The following is an 18,702-nucleotide window of genomic DNA, read 5'->3' on the forward strand; positions in this document are numbered from 1 at the left end:
GTCTGGAACCAAAGCTGTGGTATCTCTAAAGCATGTCTTCATCCCCTTCTATGTCCGAAGCACATTGCATTGTATAGATACAGAACACAAGTTTGGCTTTGGGAGGCTTTGTTCTCTCACTCCCTGGCCCTCATCCTGCCCCCAAGTTGGCTGGCACTGGGGCAAGCCTGAAGTGTCCCTTTGCTCCCTTGTGCCAGACGTCTTCAGCTACGCCTCCTTGATGTTTGCGTAGACAGTGGTTGGTGGGTGGAAACCCACTTTCACTATAGAAGTTCATGCCATCACGATGGAAGGCCATGTAGTCACTCTGGAAGGTCATGCGTCACTGTGGGAGGTCATGTCATCACTATGGAAGGTCATGCAGTCACCGTGGGAGGTCATGTCATCACTATGGAAGGTCATGCAGTCACCGTGGGAGGTCATGTCATCATTATAGAAGGTCTGTATGGAAGATCATCTGGAAGCTCAAAAGAGGACTCTGCTCATACCATAGATTTGTTTGTTTATTCATCATGACTGTTTCCTGGGAATTGGCAGACAACTGTCTAATATTTTTTAAATCTTCATGTTAAAACGGCTTTGCAGCAGATGGTCATAAAGGCTTGTGGAGTGGGATGTCTTTTTAAAATTTGTACAGAATTAGTGGTGGCCTTGGCAAACACTGGGTTATTTTTGTGCTTTCCACCTGGAAGGACTGTCCCAGGTGCTCCTGCATCGCCTCCTCCTATCAAGGCTTAACTCAGCCCCCGTCCAGCTGCCCTTGTTCAGCCCATAGGGACTTCTCTGCTCTAAGCGTCTGAACCCATTGTTGTTTCACTATCTCTTGGGCACAGGTTTAATCCTCAGCTCTGAGTTAAAGATCAAGGACAGACTGCTGAAATCATACTGTTAAATCGATACCAGGATATTATGTATTGGATTTGACAACCAGGGTTCACTGGTAACTAATCTGGGAGCAGTTTTAGTGAAGATGGAGTCTGAAGTTTGATTAAAATAATTAAGTGGAGGCATAATATTTCCAGACTTGTGCCTGGGATAGGACAAAGAGTAGCTCAAGAGAGACATCGGGCAGGTGAAGGATTTTGTTTTTTTTTAACAGAGGTTGTTGTTGTTGTTGTGTACCATAGAGTCGGAACCAACCTATGGTGGGTTTTCAGAGGCAGTTAATCGAATGGGAGGAGATTACCCAACCTTCTCCTGTGGAGCAGCTGGTAACATGAACATGTTCTGGGGAGCTCTTGTGGTGCAGTCCAGAATGAGTGTGCTGCTATTGTAAAAGCTCCGAGTGTCTGCAGTTCAAGTCCACTAGCTGCTCCTGAGAAGGAAGATGGCCAGTCTCCTCCCATTGTGATTTACAGCCACTGAAACCTGAAGGAGGGTCACCATGAGTTGGAATCAACACAATGGCAGTGAGTTTTGAGAATATGCATATGCTGAGAGAAAGTTCTAGAACTTTGCCTTGTACATACAGCTGATATATTTCATTCTTTCTCTTCACCTAAGGGAACTCTGGTGGCCTAGTATGTAAGGAGTTGCACTGCAAACTCTAAAGCAGGTGGTTTGAATCCCAGTTTGCTCCTTGGAAGAAAGATAAGGCATTTCCCCAGTGTGATTTACAGTTTCTGAAAACCTGCTGGAGAGTCAGCAATGAAAATGGTTCCAACTCAACAGCAATGAGGGGGTGTTTTTGTTTTTGTTTTTTATTTCTCCACCAAAAATCCAGCACAGTACACACTGTGAGCACTCCACTGAAGCCTGTTGTTTCATTGACTAACAGTTTGGCCCGTTGTGCACTATTCCATGCTCTCTACCTCGTGGATCTTGATAGCAGAAAGTACAGCAGAAAACCTCATGCCACCATGGGAGAGCAGTTTGTAAACCCAGACTCCTTGGACGTATTGGCTACTACAGATGTTCAGGAAATTTCCACCTTAGAACCTAGGGGAAATACTGTCCTGAGACAAAGTGATTTCCCTGGACCACAATCCTTCACCCCAGAGACTTGAAACAGATGAGGGCCCAACGATTAAAAGACAAAGCTGATGGTTCTGTGCTTGTTTTACCCACTCTTAACGCCAGGGGGAGCACGTGTGCTGCCTTGCAATCTCTGCATTGACTTCAAACAGCATTTGTGACTTGAACAGACAAACCTTTACCTTACATATCAGTACAAGTCCTTCTCCAAAGTTCTTCACATTTTAATATTGGGGCCCTGAAAAACATGTCTCTTTTGTCACTCTAGTTTATTCAGGGGAGATTTAGAGGGGGGAGTCAGCAGCCATTTTGGTAAAGAAAACACTCCCAAGCACAGATCTTTTGAGGAAGCATCAGGGGTCTGCCCTTGTACCCAGTGTTTCAGACACAGGTTCCGTGCAGCTGGTGGACTGGTTTAGGGGATGGCTGTGCAGGTGCAAAGGCAGCCACTCTGCTCACCTAAGAGGGAACCAGGGAATCTCTCTAATGGGAGATGTGCTTGAATTGCACGAAGGTAACCTGTAGGCTAGCAGAACCTTGGAACTTGCCTACAAACCCAGCCTCCCAAAGCCTGAAAGGCTTGTGAGGCCCTTCTGGAAGAAGGGGTGAGGGGTGGGGGGGCTAAGGGAAAGGAGATCAGGGATTGGATTCTGGCAGCAGGAGCAGGGAAGAAGGACTTTCTATCCCTTGACTGAGGCAGGGTCCGCACCACAAGCAAAGACCAGGAACTTCCACTCTCCCCTCCTACTGCCTAAGGCCCTCCCCACAGGGGATCAGCTTTTTCAGGCCTTTCCTCAGAGCAGGGCCTATGAAAGGAAAAGATGAGAGTACCAGAAGTGGGATGAAAGAGAGACCTGGAGACCGAAAATTAACCTGCCACTCTCTGAGCCTCAGTCTCTCTGTGTGTAAAATGACATGATATTCATGGATGCGAACTGGGCACATAAGAAATGCTCGGTAAGTGATGCCATCCTGGAGGTTTTGCCTGCTCTGTTTTTATATTCTCCTCAAAGTTAGAATAGAAGCCACTGAGAATCTTCAGTATTTGGTAGGATGAAGGTAAATGAAGGGTCGGCCATTCCCTCCAACTTGCCGCAAAGCTCTTACAGTTTCTAGAGGCTGGGACATGAGACTGGAAGACCCTGAGGTTAGGAAAGGGTGATAAAATAATCTTCTCTTTGCCCTGCATTTTTAGTTAACAGAGCACTTTTCCATTTTTGTTTGGTAGACAACCTGTCTCTAGTGACATAGTCAGCAGGGAGTTGCACTGTTAACCCAAAAACCATGCCTCTGTGTCAGCTCAAATCCACCAGAAGCTTCTTGAGAGAAAGAGAAGCAATCTCTTCTTATGTGACTTACAGTCTTAAGAACCCAATGGAGGGTCAGCTATGAGTCAGTTCCAACTCCATAGCATTGAGTGATTTTATAAGGACAGCTTGAGAGGAAGACAGCACGAGGGGCTACTTTTAGCCCAGGTTAGTAAGGATTTAGTCAATGACCCATGGCTAATAAAAGACAAAGAGGAGCAGATCTAATGTTTTGCCTCCTAATATAATGCATTTTCTTGTTTGCATTTGGACATGCATCTCTCTATCTTAACCCAAAACTATAACTATTTTGGATGCCCCAGGCAAGCTTGTTGAAAAAACTTGTTCTATTATTGAAGTGAATACTGTCTTGAGTTTTAAAAGCTTGTGTCTCAGTTCTGTTTTCCTTGGGGTATATTCTTAGCAGTGGAAGAGCTGAGTCATATGGAATTTCTATGTTCAGCTTTTTAAGAAATTGACAAACTGCCTTCCAGAGTGGTTGTACCATTTTACCATCCCACCAGCAGCGCATGAGTTTCAATCTCTCCACATCCTCTCCAACATGTATTGCTTGTTGTCTTGTTAAACTTTGCTGCTGCTTCTGAGGTGAAATGTTTTCTCATGGTTGTTTTGGTTTGCATCTCTTTGATTGCCAGTGATTTTGAGCATTTCTTCATATATCTCTTAGCCCTCTGAATGATTAGGAAAGTGTGGAGACTTGAAAAGATGGAACAATAATATGCATAGATCAATAGTAATTAATTTTATAAAATGCAGTGTATATGAATGATTGTATGAAGCACATTGGAAAAGAAATACTATATAAAACACTGTATATGATTTTTTTTAAAAGCTTGTGCATGGCCATCCAAAAAACAAAAGCTTGTGAGTGGCTCATAGCTTTAAGTGTCTACTTATTAGGAGCAAAACAGCCAGAATGTAACCAAAAACTTAGAGAAGAAACAAATCCACAAAAGCTATGACCTCATCTTTCCTGAGAACAGAACTAGATGGTGCCTGTCTACCACCACTAACTCTTCTGACTGGAATCACAATAGATGGTTTTGGATATAATGGAAGAAAAATATGGAGCAGTACTCAAATATTTTTTTAATAACTCAAATTTTTATTTTAAAAAACAAGCTTGGCCCTTGGGCCTGCAGCCCTCAGGCCGAGAGGGGAACACCAATATACAGGTCCTTCACAGAACATCGCCATACCCTGGGGACATTATATAGTTACAACAGCCTAATATCTACTAAGATTCACATAATGTCAAGAAAGCAGCAGGCTACCTTAATCCTCATGAGAAAAAAACAACCCACAAAACAACCCTTCTCCAAAAAGAGCACACCCAGTGAATACCCCAGATATAGAAGAACTAGAAGAAATATGTTGATGTAGAGTTATTTGAACAACTACAGAAGAAGGTGCAAATGGTGGAAGAAACAATAAAAAACTTTAAGAGAACAAGTACCCTAGAGACAGGGATCCAGAAGAAATATATTGATGGGGAGCAACTTGAACAACTATGGAAGAAAATGCAAAGATGGAAGAAAGAATTGAAAGTATACATAAACAGGAACAAGAACTAAAAAAAAAATCACTACAAGACTGAGAGGGCACAGACAACACAGTACTGGAAATAACAGAAAAGAATGAAAATGTAATCCAGAATATTAAAAACAAAATTACAGATGTGTCCAACATGCTGAAGGGACAAAAAAGTAGAACAGAAGAGATAGAACAGAGAGTCAGTGAGCTGGAAGACAAGAGCTTCTAATGGAAACATACTAGAAGAAAAGGTCAGAGATAAGGCATAAAAAAAATGAAGAAAACATTAGAATCATGTGGGATGACATCAAAAGGAACAGCATACATATGATTTGAATTCCAGAACAAGAGAGTGATAGGGAAATGACCAAGAACATTGTGGAAGAAGTACTAGAAGAAAACTTCCCAGGTGTTATGAAGAATGGGGAAATCCACATTCAAGAAGCACAGTGAACCACAAATAGACTAAACCCAAAAAGAAAAACATGAAGATATATCATAGTCAAATTATCCAAATTAAAAGATAAGGATAGAATACTAAAAGCAGTGCAAGAAAAACAGAGTCACCTACAAGCAGGAAACCGATTATATTCTAATTTCTCAGAAGATACTATGTGAGCTAGAAGACAATGGGATGCTGTTGAAAGAAAACAATTGCCAGCCATGGATCCTGTAGCCAGCAAAGCTCTCCATCAAATACAAAGGAGAAATTAGACACTTTGCAGAAAAGGATCTTAAGGAATTTATCTAAAAAAAAACAGACTCAAAACAGACAAACTGGAACACTAGAGAATTGAGGCTGTTGCCTTGAAACACTCTTTAAACCTAATCTAGCTTATCCCAGGATCAGCTTTTAGTGAAATAGAGTGACACATGAAAGGAAGGATTTCCATGAGATTGCTACCCCTCTGTGGCAGCTCAAATCCACCAGTGGCTCTGAGGGAGAAAGATGGCAGTTTCCTCCCATGTGATTTACAGCCTGCTATGAATCAGTTCAGACTGGATCGGAATTAACTGACTATGATATGTAACTTTAAAATTATTGTATCTTAACAAATATGTGAAATCCATTTTACCTGTTTGGACCACAGGTGGACGAGTGGATGAGAAATTCACACCTAGATTCCCATTCTGGCTTTGATCCTGTCTGGAGACCACTATGTTCCCATCCTCAGTAGGAGCCTGCACCATGAGGTGTTTCCCAAGCTTCCTCCATAGCTGTTTTTGGGTTTTTCTGCTTCTGTGGGCTGCCCTAGGAAGGAAAGGCCTCCAGAGGAAGCGGTGGCCCTGGCAACAGGGAGAACAGGTGACTAGTGCTCTGCTTGCCTCCCTGACATCACTGTGGCACAAAATCATGAAAAACTTCACTTTTTAGATCACATAAGGTCCATACATATTCTATTCGTCTGCTCCTCTTGCTTTTGGGACATCTCTATCTACAGTCTTATGTCTTGTTAGCTCCCTTCTTCCTCTCTCAGCCTCACTCCCCCTGAGCTACTACCCTTTAAGATGAACCTTATTTTTAAAAAAGCAGAATGAATCACATTTCAACCAGGCCCGACTCCTCTCTGTCTCTTTGCTCTGGGAACCCCACAGTCAGAAGTTCAGGATGGATGTAGCTTTCTGAGGAGGCAAGCATTAAGTTTTGAGCTCAGTAAATAGTTTGAACAGCTACAAAAGAAATCAGGACGATGACAATGTGTGGGGCTCTTACAGGGCTTGAGTACAGTCCACAGAGTTGAATCTCTCAGGTCCAAATCTGAGCTTCATCACTGAATACTGAGTGGCCTTAGGCAGGTTATTTCCCCTCCTTGAGCTGCAGCTTCCCCATCTCTAACATGAGAATCACATATGAGGAGAGTTGACACTTCTGTCATACACTGGATGGCACTGTTCTCATAAATAATTTAAGAATTTTTAAAATTTTGGTTGTGGTGGTGTTCTGTGCCATTGAGTCATCTGTGACTCATAGTGACCCTATGTACAACAGGCCTAAATCCTGCTCTATCCTGTGCCAGTCTTACTGTCTTTGATACACATACCCCCATTACCTCAGTCACTGAATCAATCCATCTTTGAGGGTTTTCCTCTCCTGCACTGCTCCTCCACCTTCCAAAGCATAATATCCCTCTCCAAGGACTGATCCTGCCTTGCAACATGTCCAAAGTATGTCAGACAAAGCTTCAGAATCCTTGCCTCCAAAGAGAAGCCTGGCTTAACCCTCTCCAGGATGAACTTGTTTGCTCTCCTAGCAGTCCATGGTGCATCCAATACTCTTCTCCAGCACCACAGCTCAAAGGCATTAATTCTCCTTCTATCATCCCTAGTCATTGTCCAGCTTTCTGATGCATATCAAATAATTGCAAAGACCGTGGCCTGTATCAGGCACACCTTAGTCTCCAGACTGACATCTTTGCTCTTCAGTACTTTGGAGAGGTCTCTTGACAGCAGACTTTCCCAATGCAATTCATCTTTTAGTTTTATGGCTGCTGGTACCAAGGATGTTGATTGTAGAAGCAAGCGAATTGAAGCTGTCAACAGTCTCAATCTCTTCTTATCTATCATGATGCTGCCAATCAGCCCAGTGGTTAGACTCTTTGTTTTATTGATGTTAAGCTTCAGACTATATTGAAAGCTGCAGTCCTTGACCCTCTGCAGCAAGTACTTCAGGTCCTCCTCAGTTTCAGCAAGCAGGATTGTCATCTGCGTAACACAGATTGTTGATGAGTCTTCCTCCAATCCTGATGCCACATTTCTCCTCATAGAGCCCAGCTTCCCAGATAATCTGTTCTGCATATAGGTTGAAAAGATATGGAGATAGGACACATCCTTGGCACACGCCCTTTCCAATTTTGAACCATTCTAGAATTTTAGGACTAGAAATAACCTTTGAAATAATCTAACCTACTTTTCTGGCAGAAAGGGAAACTGAGGCTCAGAGAGACAGATATGACTTGTACAGGCCACATCACCTGCACCTCACAGATCTGTGACTTCAAGATACCTTAGACTCCAACCCTCACAGAGGTGTTCAGAGATCCTTCCTACCCTACAGCTACTGTGCATTTAAGTATGGACTTTCTATTTTACAGATTAGGAAATCATATAAAAGTGCATTTGTTATTACATGTACCTCTCGGAACCTAAAGATGGTGACATAACTGGCTGCCACCAGCATTCTACCTTCTTCTCATATTTTCATGGAAATAAGGCCAACATTTTGTGGAAGAAGTGGACTTAAGTAGCCAGGTTTTTGTGGCTCAACAAGTGGAGGAGGAGGTATATAATATGGGCTTTTTGCAACTTCTCAGTTTCAGATGGCTAAGCTTTTACAAGCATGTAGAAGGATGGACACCATCTGCTGTGAATGACTTAAATAAAAGTCATCTCAGTTCAAGGAAGTGTCTGCAGACAAATACACTAGTATCATCTGAGACAGTTAAGTGAGCTCTTTGGAGAAGGATGGATTCTTGTTGAGGAAACCAACAAGGCCACAGCATTTTGGAATAAGTTGTTGTTATTTATGTGCTGTTGAGTCAACTACAACTTGTAGCAACCCTATGCACAATAGATCTGAACCCTGTCTTATCCTGAGCCAATCTCACTAACTCCAGCACACCTACCCCCATTACCCCAGTTACTATGTCATTACATCTCATCCAGGGGCTTCCTCTCCTACACTGACCCTCCATCTTTCCAAGCATGCTGTCCTTCTCCAAGGATTGGTCCCTCCTAGCCACATGCCCAAAGTATGTGAGATGGAGTTTCAAAATCCTAGTCTCCAAGGAGAAATTTGGTTTCACTTTCTCAAAGACAGACCTGTCCTTTTGGTGCTCGGTCCATTGTATGTTCAATACTCTTCTCCAGCACCACAACTCAAAGGCGTTGATTCTTCTTCTGTCATCTTTATTCACTGTCCAGCTCTCTACTGCATAGAAAGTAATTGTGAAGACCACGGCCTGGATTAGGCACATCTTAATCTGTAGACAACTGACATCACTGCTCTTCAGCACTCTGGAAAAATCCCTGACAGCAGATTTTCCTAATGCAATTAATGGAATAAATTACTACTGAGGATTTTCAGAGCTCATTCATTCATGCCTTTTGCTCTTTCATTCACATGACAGAATGACTCAGCATCTGCTCTGTTGTCAGGGATCAGGGGTAAAAGGAGAATTCAGATCATGTTTCTTGAATTTTGATTGTGGAATCAGGTAGATCATTACCACAAAGTATAAGGCAAATTTGTTTCTCTCATGAACAGGTTGCAGAAGCAGTTAAGGCTGGTGGGTAGCTTGGGGTTGGTAGGGACCCAATATCCACCTGCATTGAAAATGGTTCAACTTCACTGGAAATGACTCAACTACTACACTTACACGCTCACGTTCTAGGACAAGAGGAATAAGAGGCAGATTCCTTTACGTGCACAGCCAAGAAGTTTGCACAGTGCTTCTGTTTACATACCTCTGGCCAAACTTAGTCACCTAGTCACTCCTTGATGCAAGGAAGGCTGAGAAATTTGGTCTTTAACAAATGCCACACTAAAATATCAACTTTTGTAGAAGGAGGAGGGAATAGATTTGAGAAGGACAGGAGCCAAGCAGCAGTCATTGGCATATGCAAGAACAAGGTGATAAGACAGAGCATTCAGTCTTACAGATTTGCTAATGGTCTGTGGCAGGTAGGGCATGAGCAGCAGAGTGCTAGGAGATGGTGCAGGAAAGGGAGGCGGGTTCCTGAACATCATCCCAAGGGATTTGGAGTATGTTCTGTGCATACTGTGAACACTGAAGGATCTTGAGCAAAGAATATGCTACAGAAGATGTTTCTAGCTGTGAGCAGGTGGGGGAGAGGGACTGAGCCTGCATGGAGGGGGGCCAGACAGAGACACTGCTTCCATCTAGACTGGAGTAGGGAGCTTGCTCAGAGGTTGGAGAGGGTATGTGGTCAGAGACATGCTTAGAGGATGGTGTACATGTTGTCCTTTTCCTAAACAAGGAAGCAGAGTTCCAGAATCTTCTCTGCTAATATTAAGTGGTGGGAGAGGGTTGCTGGAGAACATTCACCGTAACTTCTCTACTTACTTTCTCTCCTCAGACTGTTCTACGCATTGTGGTCCTTGGGATCTGGGATTACATTGAAAACAAAGTCGAGGTAAAGACCAATGCCAGCCTCAGGGAACTAGAAAAGTCCTTCGTCTCATGTGTCCCCCTGGTGGAGCCACCAGAAAAGACAGGCTCGTGCTGCACTTGACCCTCACTGGCCATGTATGAGTCGTGGGACAGGGGAGGAGCCAGAGATCACTGGGAAGTGAACGGAGGACATCTCCAGCGAAGGAATGTTTAGAGAATTCTCCCTGAAGTTCTGGAGTATTTTAAAAGTTATTCCTGAGTCAATTAGAAAAGTTTTAGAAATGTGTTGTAAAACAAAGTAATGTCTTCTAAAATAGTCCTGAGGACAAAGCTGAACTTACTGTTATATACCACCCAATCGGAACCGACTCATAGCTGACCCTCTTGCCTATCCTTCTCCCAAGCCAGTAGGTTTTCAGAGGCAAATGATTACATGAGAGGAGACTGCTTAGCTTTCTTCACAGAGCAGTTGGTAGATTTGAACCGTTTGCCTTTGGATTGGCAGCACATCTCCTTACCGCTTGACCAAAGCTTAGCAGGAAACTGTAAAAGTTCTTAGCCTGGACTTAATGCAGTTCAAACAAGCTGTTCTGCTTGGCACACAAGGGGTGGGCAAGCCAGTGGAGATGTTCTAAGGAGCATCTCTGGAGGGGTAATGGGAAGCCGTTTTGTCCGTGGGAGATTTGTATAAACAGAACAAAAAGAAGCTATCAGTTCCTACCATCCACTCCTTCTTCACAGTCCCTTATAGTCTGTGACTGGGCTCAGTGCTAGAAGAGGATACAGAAGGGCCTGGCTTGTGAAAGGCTCAGCTCACAGAAGGAAATCCTTAATGACCCAAGCTGGGTCCCTGCCTCTCCTAGCCCTGCCCCACCCTTACTACCTGCAGGGAAAGAGATACCCCTTTTCCTGCTTTCAGCAGCCTAACCCCCAGCCAATGAGGAGTTCAGGAAAATTGGTCAGTTCAGCTCCTAGAACACAAAGATTGACCTCCCATTAAGGGACAAGATGCTAGAAATGAAACAGCCCAGAGTGTATGAACAAAGGGCTGGAGGCAGCCTGAGCTCAGGACTGCTTCTAAGAAGGAAGACCTCTGGCCTGGCAGAGACAGCCAGGGGTGGGGTGACCTTCTGGCCAGGGCTCCTTTGCTTGACTTGGGCTCTGACCCCAGCCCACGCAGGAGGCCCACAGAGCCTACAACATCACAGCCCAGACACTGAGTGCTGCCTCCTTTCCAGGTCTTTGACGGAGCTGTGATCATCCTGTCCTTGGCCCCGATGGTGGCGTCCACTGTGGCCAATGGGCCCCGGAGCCCCTGGGATGCCATCAGCCTCATCATCATGCTCCGGATCTGGCGGGTGAAGAGAGTCATCGATGGTGAGTGGACTGATGGGTCAGCAGGGCTGGCAGGGCTGCAGGGGGAGCTCTCAACTGAGAGAGGGCAGAAGATGGGAGAGGTGGGAGCCAGCATCAAGAGTAAGACTGTTAGCTCAGAGACAGCCGGGTCTGTCCCTGCTCCCTCTCTGTCCTGAATTTGAGAGCCACTCACACACAGCTCAGTTGTCATATATTAACAGCCCATGGAGCTCACACACTCCTGCTGACATTCTCTAGCTTGTCCCTAGTGACTCCCTCTTCCTAGGAGAGCATATAGCAGGCTGCGATTCTGGAAGGATTAGATTTTGCATAACAGGTTTCTGGACGCACAGTGGCCGCTGACAACCTCTACCCCCATCCCTGCAGCCTGCAGACTCACCTGGCTTTGTCTGGGTTGTCTAGTCATCACCCTGTCCCATGCAGGGTCTGTCCCACCTTTGTGTTCACCAAGAACAAGCTGGAGGTGTTTCTCAGGGAACTGCTGTCTTGGTTGGGTTTGCAGCCATGCTGCAAGCATCTTTAGTGACATCTGTTCCTATCTCTGGGTCTCAACTCTTTTTTTTTTTTAAATAGTCTCATCTGCCCCAAGCTTCATCGAAGTCTCAGCTACCATCACAGGTCAGCCCTTTTCACTAGACACCTGTGTCTGTGTCCTGGCCTCAGATGTTCATAAAATTCCAGAAGGTGCTGACAGAATAGAGTGTGTACCCCAAAGGCAGGAGCCTGGGAGGGGAGTGGACTCCAAACCAGACCCTTCAGGAACAGTAGGGCTACTGGGAAGGGTGGTCTAAGGAACATGAGTGTGGGGAGGGGCTATATTTGCCCTCCACAATTTCCTGAAGTCATTTCATGAATAGAGTAAAAAACCAAGTCACCGGGCTCCAGGGACTGGTCCTCTGGGTGCCCATCTCATATCAGCTGCAGGAGGACAGCGCACAGAGCCATCATCAGTGGGCCAGGCCACCTCGCCAAAGATGGGCTCTCCTCTTGGTATGTGGGCGGCTAATGTGGTTAGGTGACTACGTAAAAGGGCAGGGCATGACAGAGAGGTTACGTAGATTGACCACTGTCAGTTTTGTCTCTTTTTTCTTTTTTGACAACTGTTAATTTTGTCTTTCGCTTTTTTTAAGAAAAAAATTATTTTTTATTGGTTTGCATACATAATTTGTATACATTGTGTTTCACACTTTCCTTCATTCACATTGTGTTTCGTACAATCATTCCCATACATTGTATTTTATAAAATTAACCCCCATTGAATTATGCTCACCATTCATTTCTCCATCTTTTCAGGTCCCTGCTGTGTATTCTACTTTTTATTAACAAAACCCTTTATTCTTTAAAACATTAAGCACATACCTAGTGTGTATTATGTGTGGAAAGCAGCGCTTCATTTGGTTGACTTGGAATGAAACCTGGACTCCACGTCCTTCCCTTCCCTGTCTCTGCAGGGTGCTTCTAAAGAACCTCTCAGTCTTCAGGAGCATATTTCAAAAACAAATAGAATAAAGTTTTAAGGACCTTTTTTTAAATAGCAAAATATATACTTAACAGTTTCTGCGTGTATAGCTCCATGGCATTGATTACATTCTTCAGGTGCTGCAAATACACTCATCCTTCTTTTCTGAATTGTTCCTTCCAGTTCTAAATTTTTATGGCAAATGATAGGCATTTAGGCCATCAGAGGACCCTGGACAATATCAGCAGAGTGGGTTTGATGCTCTTTTCCTCAGTCCTCAACTCCACTCCGCCTTCCTGTAGACATTGCATAATTTGATCCTATTTTTCACCCCAACCTTTCAACACTCAACTCGCTCATGGCCACTGAGTGGGAGCTGACCCTGCAGTGGGTTTTCAGAAACTAAATTTCATGGGAGTAGACTGCCCATCTTTCTCCCGTGGAGCATCTGGTCGACTCTGCCTGCCTTTGTTGACGGCATGGTTCTTTATGACTAGGCCACTGGAGGATCTCGTCACGGAGCCCCCAATCCAAAATCTACATCAGGCCAGAATGCAGCTGGCTTGAACTTGGAACGCCCCAGCTGGAGAGGTCCCCAGCTGGAGAGGTCGCTGGGAGAACAACTAGGCCAGCCCCCTCATTTGAAAGGTGGGGAAACTGAGGCCAGGAGGGAGGAAGATCACATTGCGTACAGCCCCTCCTCCCCAGCACTTGTGTGGCGATTCCATCCCTCCCCCTGACTGTCAGGTTCCTTCCTTGGCTCTTCCCACGAGAACATCTGCTCCCCATTGGGGCCAGAACAGCATCTTCTGGCTCTTCTCTGCCAGCTGTGCACAGCTGGACATCTTCACATGGACGGGTCTCGGCAGGCCCATCATGCATCTTCCTCCCAGCTGTTGCTCCTTCCCTGACACATCAACATTCCTTTGCTGGCCGGGTGGACACGTGGCTGCTAACTTGCTCCTCTTGGCCTGGGTGTGAACTGATTTCTGTAGCGATCCAAGGTGGTGGCAGCAGCTCAGGGAAGCCTCTAGGACAGGAATCTGGTTTCGGAGACATGCGAGTTGTCATCAAATCTGGATCCAAATGGGAAAATCCTGGTTTCTCTTCTCAGAGTGATCTCTACAGTAGCCAGAGGACATCTGGATGTTGGAAACATGTGTCTCAAAAGGGGACTTGGGGAGCAGAAATTAGGACTCAAGAAGGCGGTGTCAAGAAAAGCATTTGACCAAAGTTTCTAAGCAGTGCACAAAGGGCTGGGTTCTGAGAGAGACAAGAAGAGAGTGAGGGACAGAGGACAGGCTATGGGTAGGAGTTGGTTTCCATGAAGATTTCCAAATCCAGAAGTGCCAAATCCCGAGAACTACTCAAAGGAGAGGTCCCTGGAGATGCTCCTGGATCATGAAACCGGCATACCCACAATCCAGGCTTTCTCTTCTAGGTCTCAGTTACAAATAAGATTCATGAATAATGAAAATCCAGAGTGACAGTGACTTCATTAAACAGACTCTTACTCCTCTCATAAAATGCTGTAGTCAGTCAGGTAGTCCCTGTAGTTAAGAGTGCAAGCTCCTTCTATTTTGTTACCCTCATACCTACCAAGAAAACAGAAAAATTCTCTCTCACCACTGGGCCAATTGGCAGCATCATGATAGATGGAGAAGAGATTGAGCTTGTTAACAGCTTCAGCTTGCTTGGTTCCACAATCAACATTCTTGGTACCAGAAGCCAGGAAATCAAAAGATGAATTGCATTAGGAAAATCTGCTGTCAGGGACCTCTCTAGAGTACTGAAGAGCAATGATGCCAGTCTGGAGACTAAGGTGCACCTGATCTAAGCCATGGTCTTCACAACTGTTTCTGTGCATCAGAGAGCTGGACAATAACTAAGGATGATAGAAGAATTGATGCCTTTGAGTTATTGTGCTGGAGAAGAGTATTGGCCATACCATGGACTGCCAAGAGAATAAACAGGTCTGCCCTAGAGGAGGAGAAATCGAGCCACTTATTGGAGGTAAGTATTTTGAGGCTTCATCTCACATACTTTGGGCATGTGGCCAGAAGGGACCAATCCTTGGAGAAGGACATCATGCTTGGAAGGGTGGAGGTACAACACAGGAGAGGAAGACCCGAATGAGAAGGATTGTCACAGTAACTGGGGTAATGCAGGTAGATGTGTCAGAGACAATAAAATTGGCTTAGGACAGAATAGGGTTCATAGCTATTGCACATAGTGCCATCATGAGTCACAAGTGACTTGACAGCACATAACAACAACATATCACCTAATTTCCAAAGTCACTTCATGGTCCAAGATGGCTGCATCAGTGCCAGCCCTTACATCTCATTTTAGCCAACAAAAAGGAGGAAGGAGATAAAGAGGCACAGGAAAGGCCCCAGCTCTCTCGTTAAAACATCTTCATTGAAATGTATAGTTTGTTCATCATAAAATTCATCCATTCAAAGAGTATAGTTAAAACATTCTTCGTATATTCAGAGTGGTGCAACCATTAGTACAGTCCATTTTGAGTACTCACACTTCTTAAAAAAAGCTCCCGTCCCCACAAGCCATCACTCCCCATTCCCTGTCCCTCAGCTCTTAACAACCAGAAATCTACTTTCTGTCCATCTGGATTTGCCTGTTCTGCAATTTCATATAAATCATCATATTACATGTGTCCTTTTATTTCTGGTTTCTTTTTGTTTCATGTCTTTGAGGTTCATCCACCTTGTACTTCATACCAGAACCTCACTCCTCTTAATGACGTTCTGCTATGGGAACAGTACTGTTGAGTAGTAGTCCCTTGGAAGGATTTATATGCCATGGTTGGTTTAATCATCAGTTCAAGGACATTTGTGTTGCTTCCACTTTGGGCTGTTGTGAACAATGCTACGATAGGCATCCATGTACAAGCTCTTATATGAACATATATTTTCGTGTCTCATGAACACGCGGGAATGGAACGGCCAGATCGTATGACCACTCCTTGTTTAACAATTCTGACCACCACCACGTTACTTTGCAGAGCAGTTAAATCAATTAACATCCCCAACAGCAATATATGAGGATTCTCAAGCCTCCACCGCATCACCAACCATGCTGCTTTTTAAGAAGAGCTTCTGGAAGCTGCTGCATCCATAGCTACTTGTACCCCAATATCCAGAACCTGTTGTCATGGTGATCCATGGCTGCAAAGCAGCCTCAGAAATACAGTCTTTATTTTAGGCAGCTAGGCATGCAGCCAAACAGGGAAAATTCTGTTACAATGGAAAAGGAGAAAATGATACTTGGAGCTATCTGGCTGTTTCTGCCACAGTGAGTTCACCTTCTAGCTTTCTTGTATCTTCTGGAGGCTGTTGGGCACCTGAACATTTTCTCCCCAGATCCTCAGGAACCAAGTCTGGGTCTTGAACCTGCTGCTGGCTGAACACTGCGACTAGTCTCCCCAACTAGTCTCTCCCTGACACTGCCTCCTCCTTAACTGGGCTTTCCCTGTCTTCCAGCTTATGTCCTGCCAGTGAAGGTGGAGATGGAGATGGTCATCCAGCAGTATGAGAAGGCCAAGGTCATCCAGGATGAGCAGCTGGAGAGGCTGACGCAGATCTGTCAGGAGCAAGGGGTAACACGCTGCCACTGTCAGCTCTGTGTGGGGCCTCGCAGGGGATTGCCGGGGTGCCACAGCATACCACACCTCAGCTGCCAAGGCCCCTGAAGCCAGGCAGCACCTTGGGGCCCTTACTAGACACCCGAGGGACCTAAGCCCCAGGCAGGGGAAGACATGCCTGTAAGGCTGCTTATTGTCTGCCCAGCCAGGCCTGGCTTTGGTCTCCAGCCCCCATTCTAGGGCTGGCCAGGGTTCCAGTCATTGCACCATTGTGATCATTCACCTGCCAAACCAGAGCCTCTTCAGTCACTGCCTCACTGCATTGTGTCTTCTCAAAGAAGCAGGACCCCAAAAGGAAGCAGTCCCGTATTCACAGGGTCCCTAAGCACCATAGTGAGCCAGTCACCTCCGAAGATCCCCAGGTCTCCCAGAAAGCTGTTAACACTGCTCTTTGCCCTTGAGGAACCCACCGAAATCTCAGAGATAGGCTGTGAGCCCTGGGAGCTATGCCCAGCAGAGCCCAGGAGGCAGCAGCCAGGCCAGGGCGTAAGCCCTGTGTGGGAACCTGGAGGTCTTGCACTCAGATCCTGTCCCTGCTTCACACGCCTCCTGGGACTTAAGTCCAAGTCAGGCCACCTCTCTGCTTTCAGCTCCTTCATCTGTAGCATAGTGGTGATAGTCCCATATGCAGGGGAGAAACAGCCCCTTCTAAGGGGAGACAGGTGCTTGGGATGTCCAATAGTAGGTGGACCCTACAGCCAGACTGACTCTCACTCCATAGAAATACAGAGCCTGGGATTCAGGGAATGTTCCAGAAGCAGGTGAGTGAAGTAAGAATGCCACAGAGGTTCCTGGTGAGGTGGTGGGAGTGTGTGTAGGGGGGTGGGCCACATGGCATGCTTGGTCACATCCTACCCTTTGGACTCTGGGGAGAGAACAGGGCTGTGGCTCTTTATCCACAAGTCAGAAAAGCTGTGCCAGTCACCCTGACAATCCCAAGAGCAGGCCTGGCATGGAGCACCCTGGCCGTGTATTTCACCTGGGCTCTGAGCCCTTTGTCAGTGCAACAAGGACGGTCTCCTCTCCATTCCCTCACCCCGCTGTGGGGGTGGCTCAGAAACTGGCAAAGAGAGTTCTGGGAGCTAGGGCCCTGCCCACATGAGGCCTTTCACAGCCTGGCCATGTCGTCAACCTCATACACTTCACTAGTCTTGTGTAGAAACACTCTGAACTAGCCAACTGGCGTCACGAGCCCAGTGCAGTCTCTTCTCTTCATTTTGGGTCAGTTGTGCCTCTTACCTGAGTCCTCACCCCCTGGAGCTCTTCCGATCTTATTTGCAGGCTCGCTTCTTTGCAGACAAGGTGCTCCCATCCTCGGGGCCCCTGGGCACTCCTTGCTGTGGGGTCTGCTCCCCTCACTGGACCAGGTGCTCCTGTAGGCAGGCCTTATCTATCACAGGCATGTCAGACCCTTCGCCTCTGTCAGCGAATGTCACCTAGGTGGACGTCTTAGAAGAGCTCCTCAGATTGACCTCAGGAAGCGTCCCCATAGGAGTAGACAGGCACAGTGTCTACAGATCGTTCCCTGGGAATGTGTCAGGGAGCCAAATCTCTTCTGTGTTTCAGGAACATCGTGGCCTCTTGTCTCAGTATTACACACTTATGAGTGAGGAGAGGGCACATCAGCGGGCACAGCCTCAGGAGCACACGGTCCAAGGGGTTTTGAGAGCCAGGCAGTCTGACTAGGACAAGCCTAGACTCAGAGGGAAAAAGTATCGGCCCCTAAGCAGATGGCGTAAGCTTCTTTTCATTCTATTCATTTGGAAGCCAGCACCTTCGAATAACAGCTCTATCTAGTGGCCTGCTGGGCACAGGAGTTACCACTGAGAACAGAGTACAGTCTCACCTTCTTAAGGCCCTGGGTGACTCAGGAGTCTGGCCGGCTTGTACATGCACGGTGACAGTTTGTGTGTGCGTTCTTCAGCAGGGACATATCTAGGGGATCTGTGTGCAAAGTGGAAAAGGCTTCTCAGAGGAGCTCACATTTGAATGGGGCCGACTGAGTAAGAGAACCAGCCAGCGAGGCATGAAGTGTGAGGTGTCGGGGGTCAGGGCACGAGGGAGTTCAGAGTGTGACTGGCAGGAGGATGTGGAGGCAGCCTAGGGAAGGACCTTCATGGCTGACTGGGGAGCTGGACTTGGAGAAAAAGAAAGCTTGGAGGACTAGAAGTTAGGATGGAGGGATGTGCGTGTATTAGGACGCTCCTTAGAATCAACCAACGGCTGTGGATAAAT

The 18,702-nt window shown here is 46.0% G+C and overlaps 1 protein-coding gene across 1 annotated transcript in view; it reads left to right on the forward strand.

Annotated features, from left to right (window-relative positions):
• The window catches only part of LOC102844077 (chromosome unknown open reading frame, human C15orf27), a 98,514-nt gene that overhangs the window by 45,966 nt on the left and 33,846 nt on the right, over positions 1–18,702 (forward strand). Inside the window, exons 5-7 of the mRNA XM_006888272.1 lie at positions 9,933–9,989; positions 11,206–11,344; positions 16,307–16,422. Of these exons, the coding sequence (XP_006888334.1) occupies positions 9,933–9,989; positions 11,206–11,344; positions 16,307–16,422 (312 nt within the window). The remainder of the gene's footprint in view (positions 1–9,932; positions 9,990–11,205; positions 11,345–16,306; positions 16,423–18,702) is intronic.

This window comes from Elephantulus edwardii, unplaced genomic scaffold (genome assembly GCF_000299155.1).
Source record: "Elephantulus edwardii isolate Elephantulus edwardi_28Jun2011 unplaced genomic scaffold, EleEdw1.0 scaffold00066, whole genome shotgun sequence".
Classification (NCBI taxonomy): domain Eukaryota; kingdom Metazoa; phylum Chordata; class Mammalia; order Macroscelidea; family Macroscelididae; genus Elephantulus; species Elephantulus edwardii.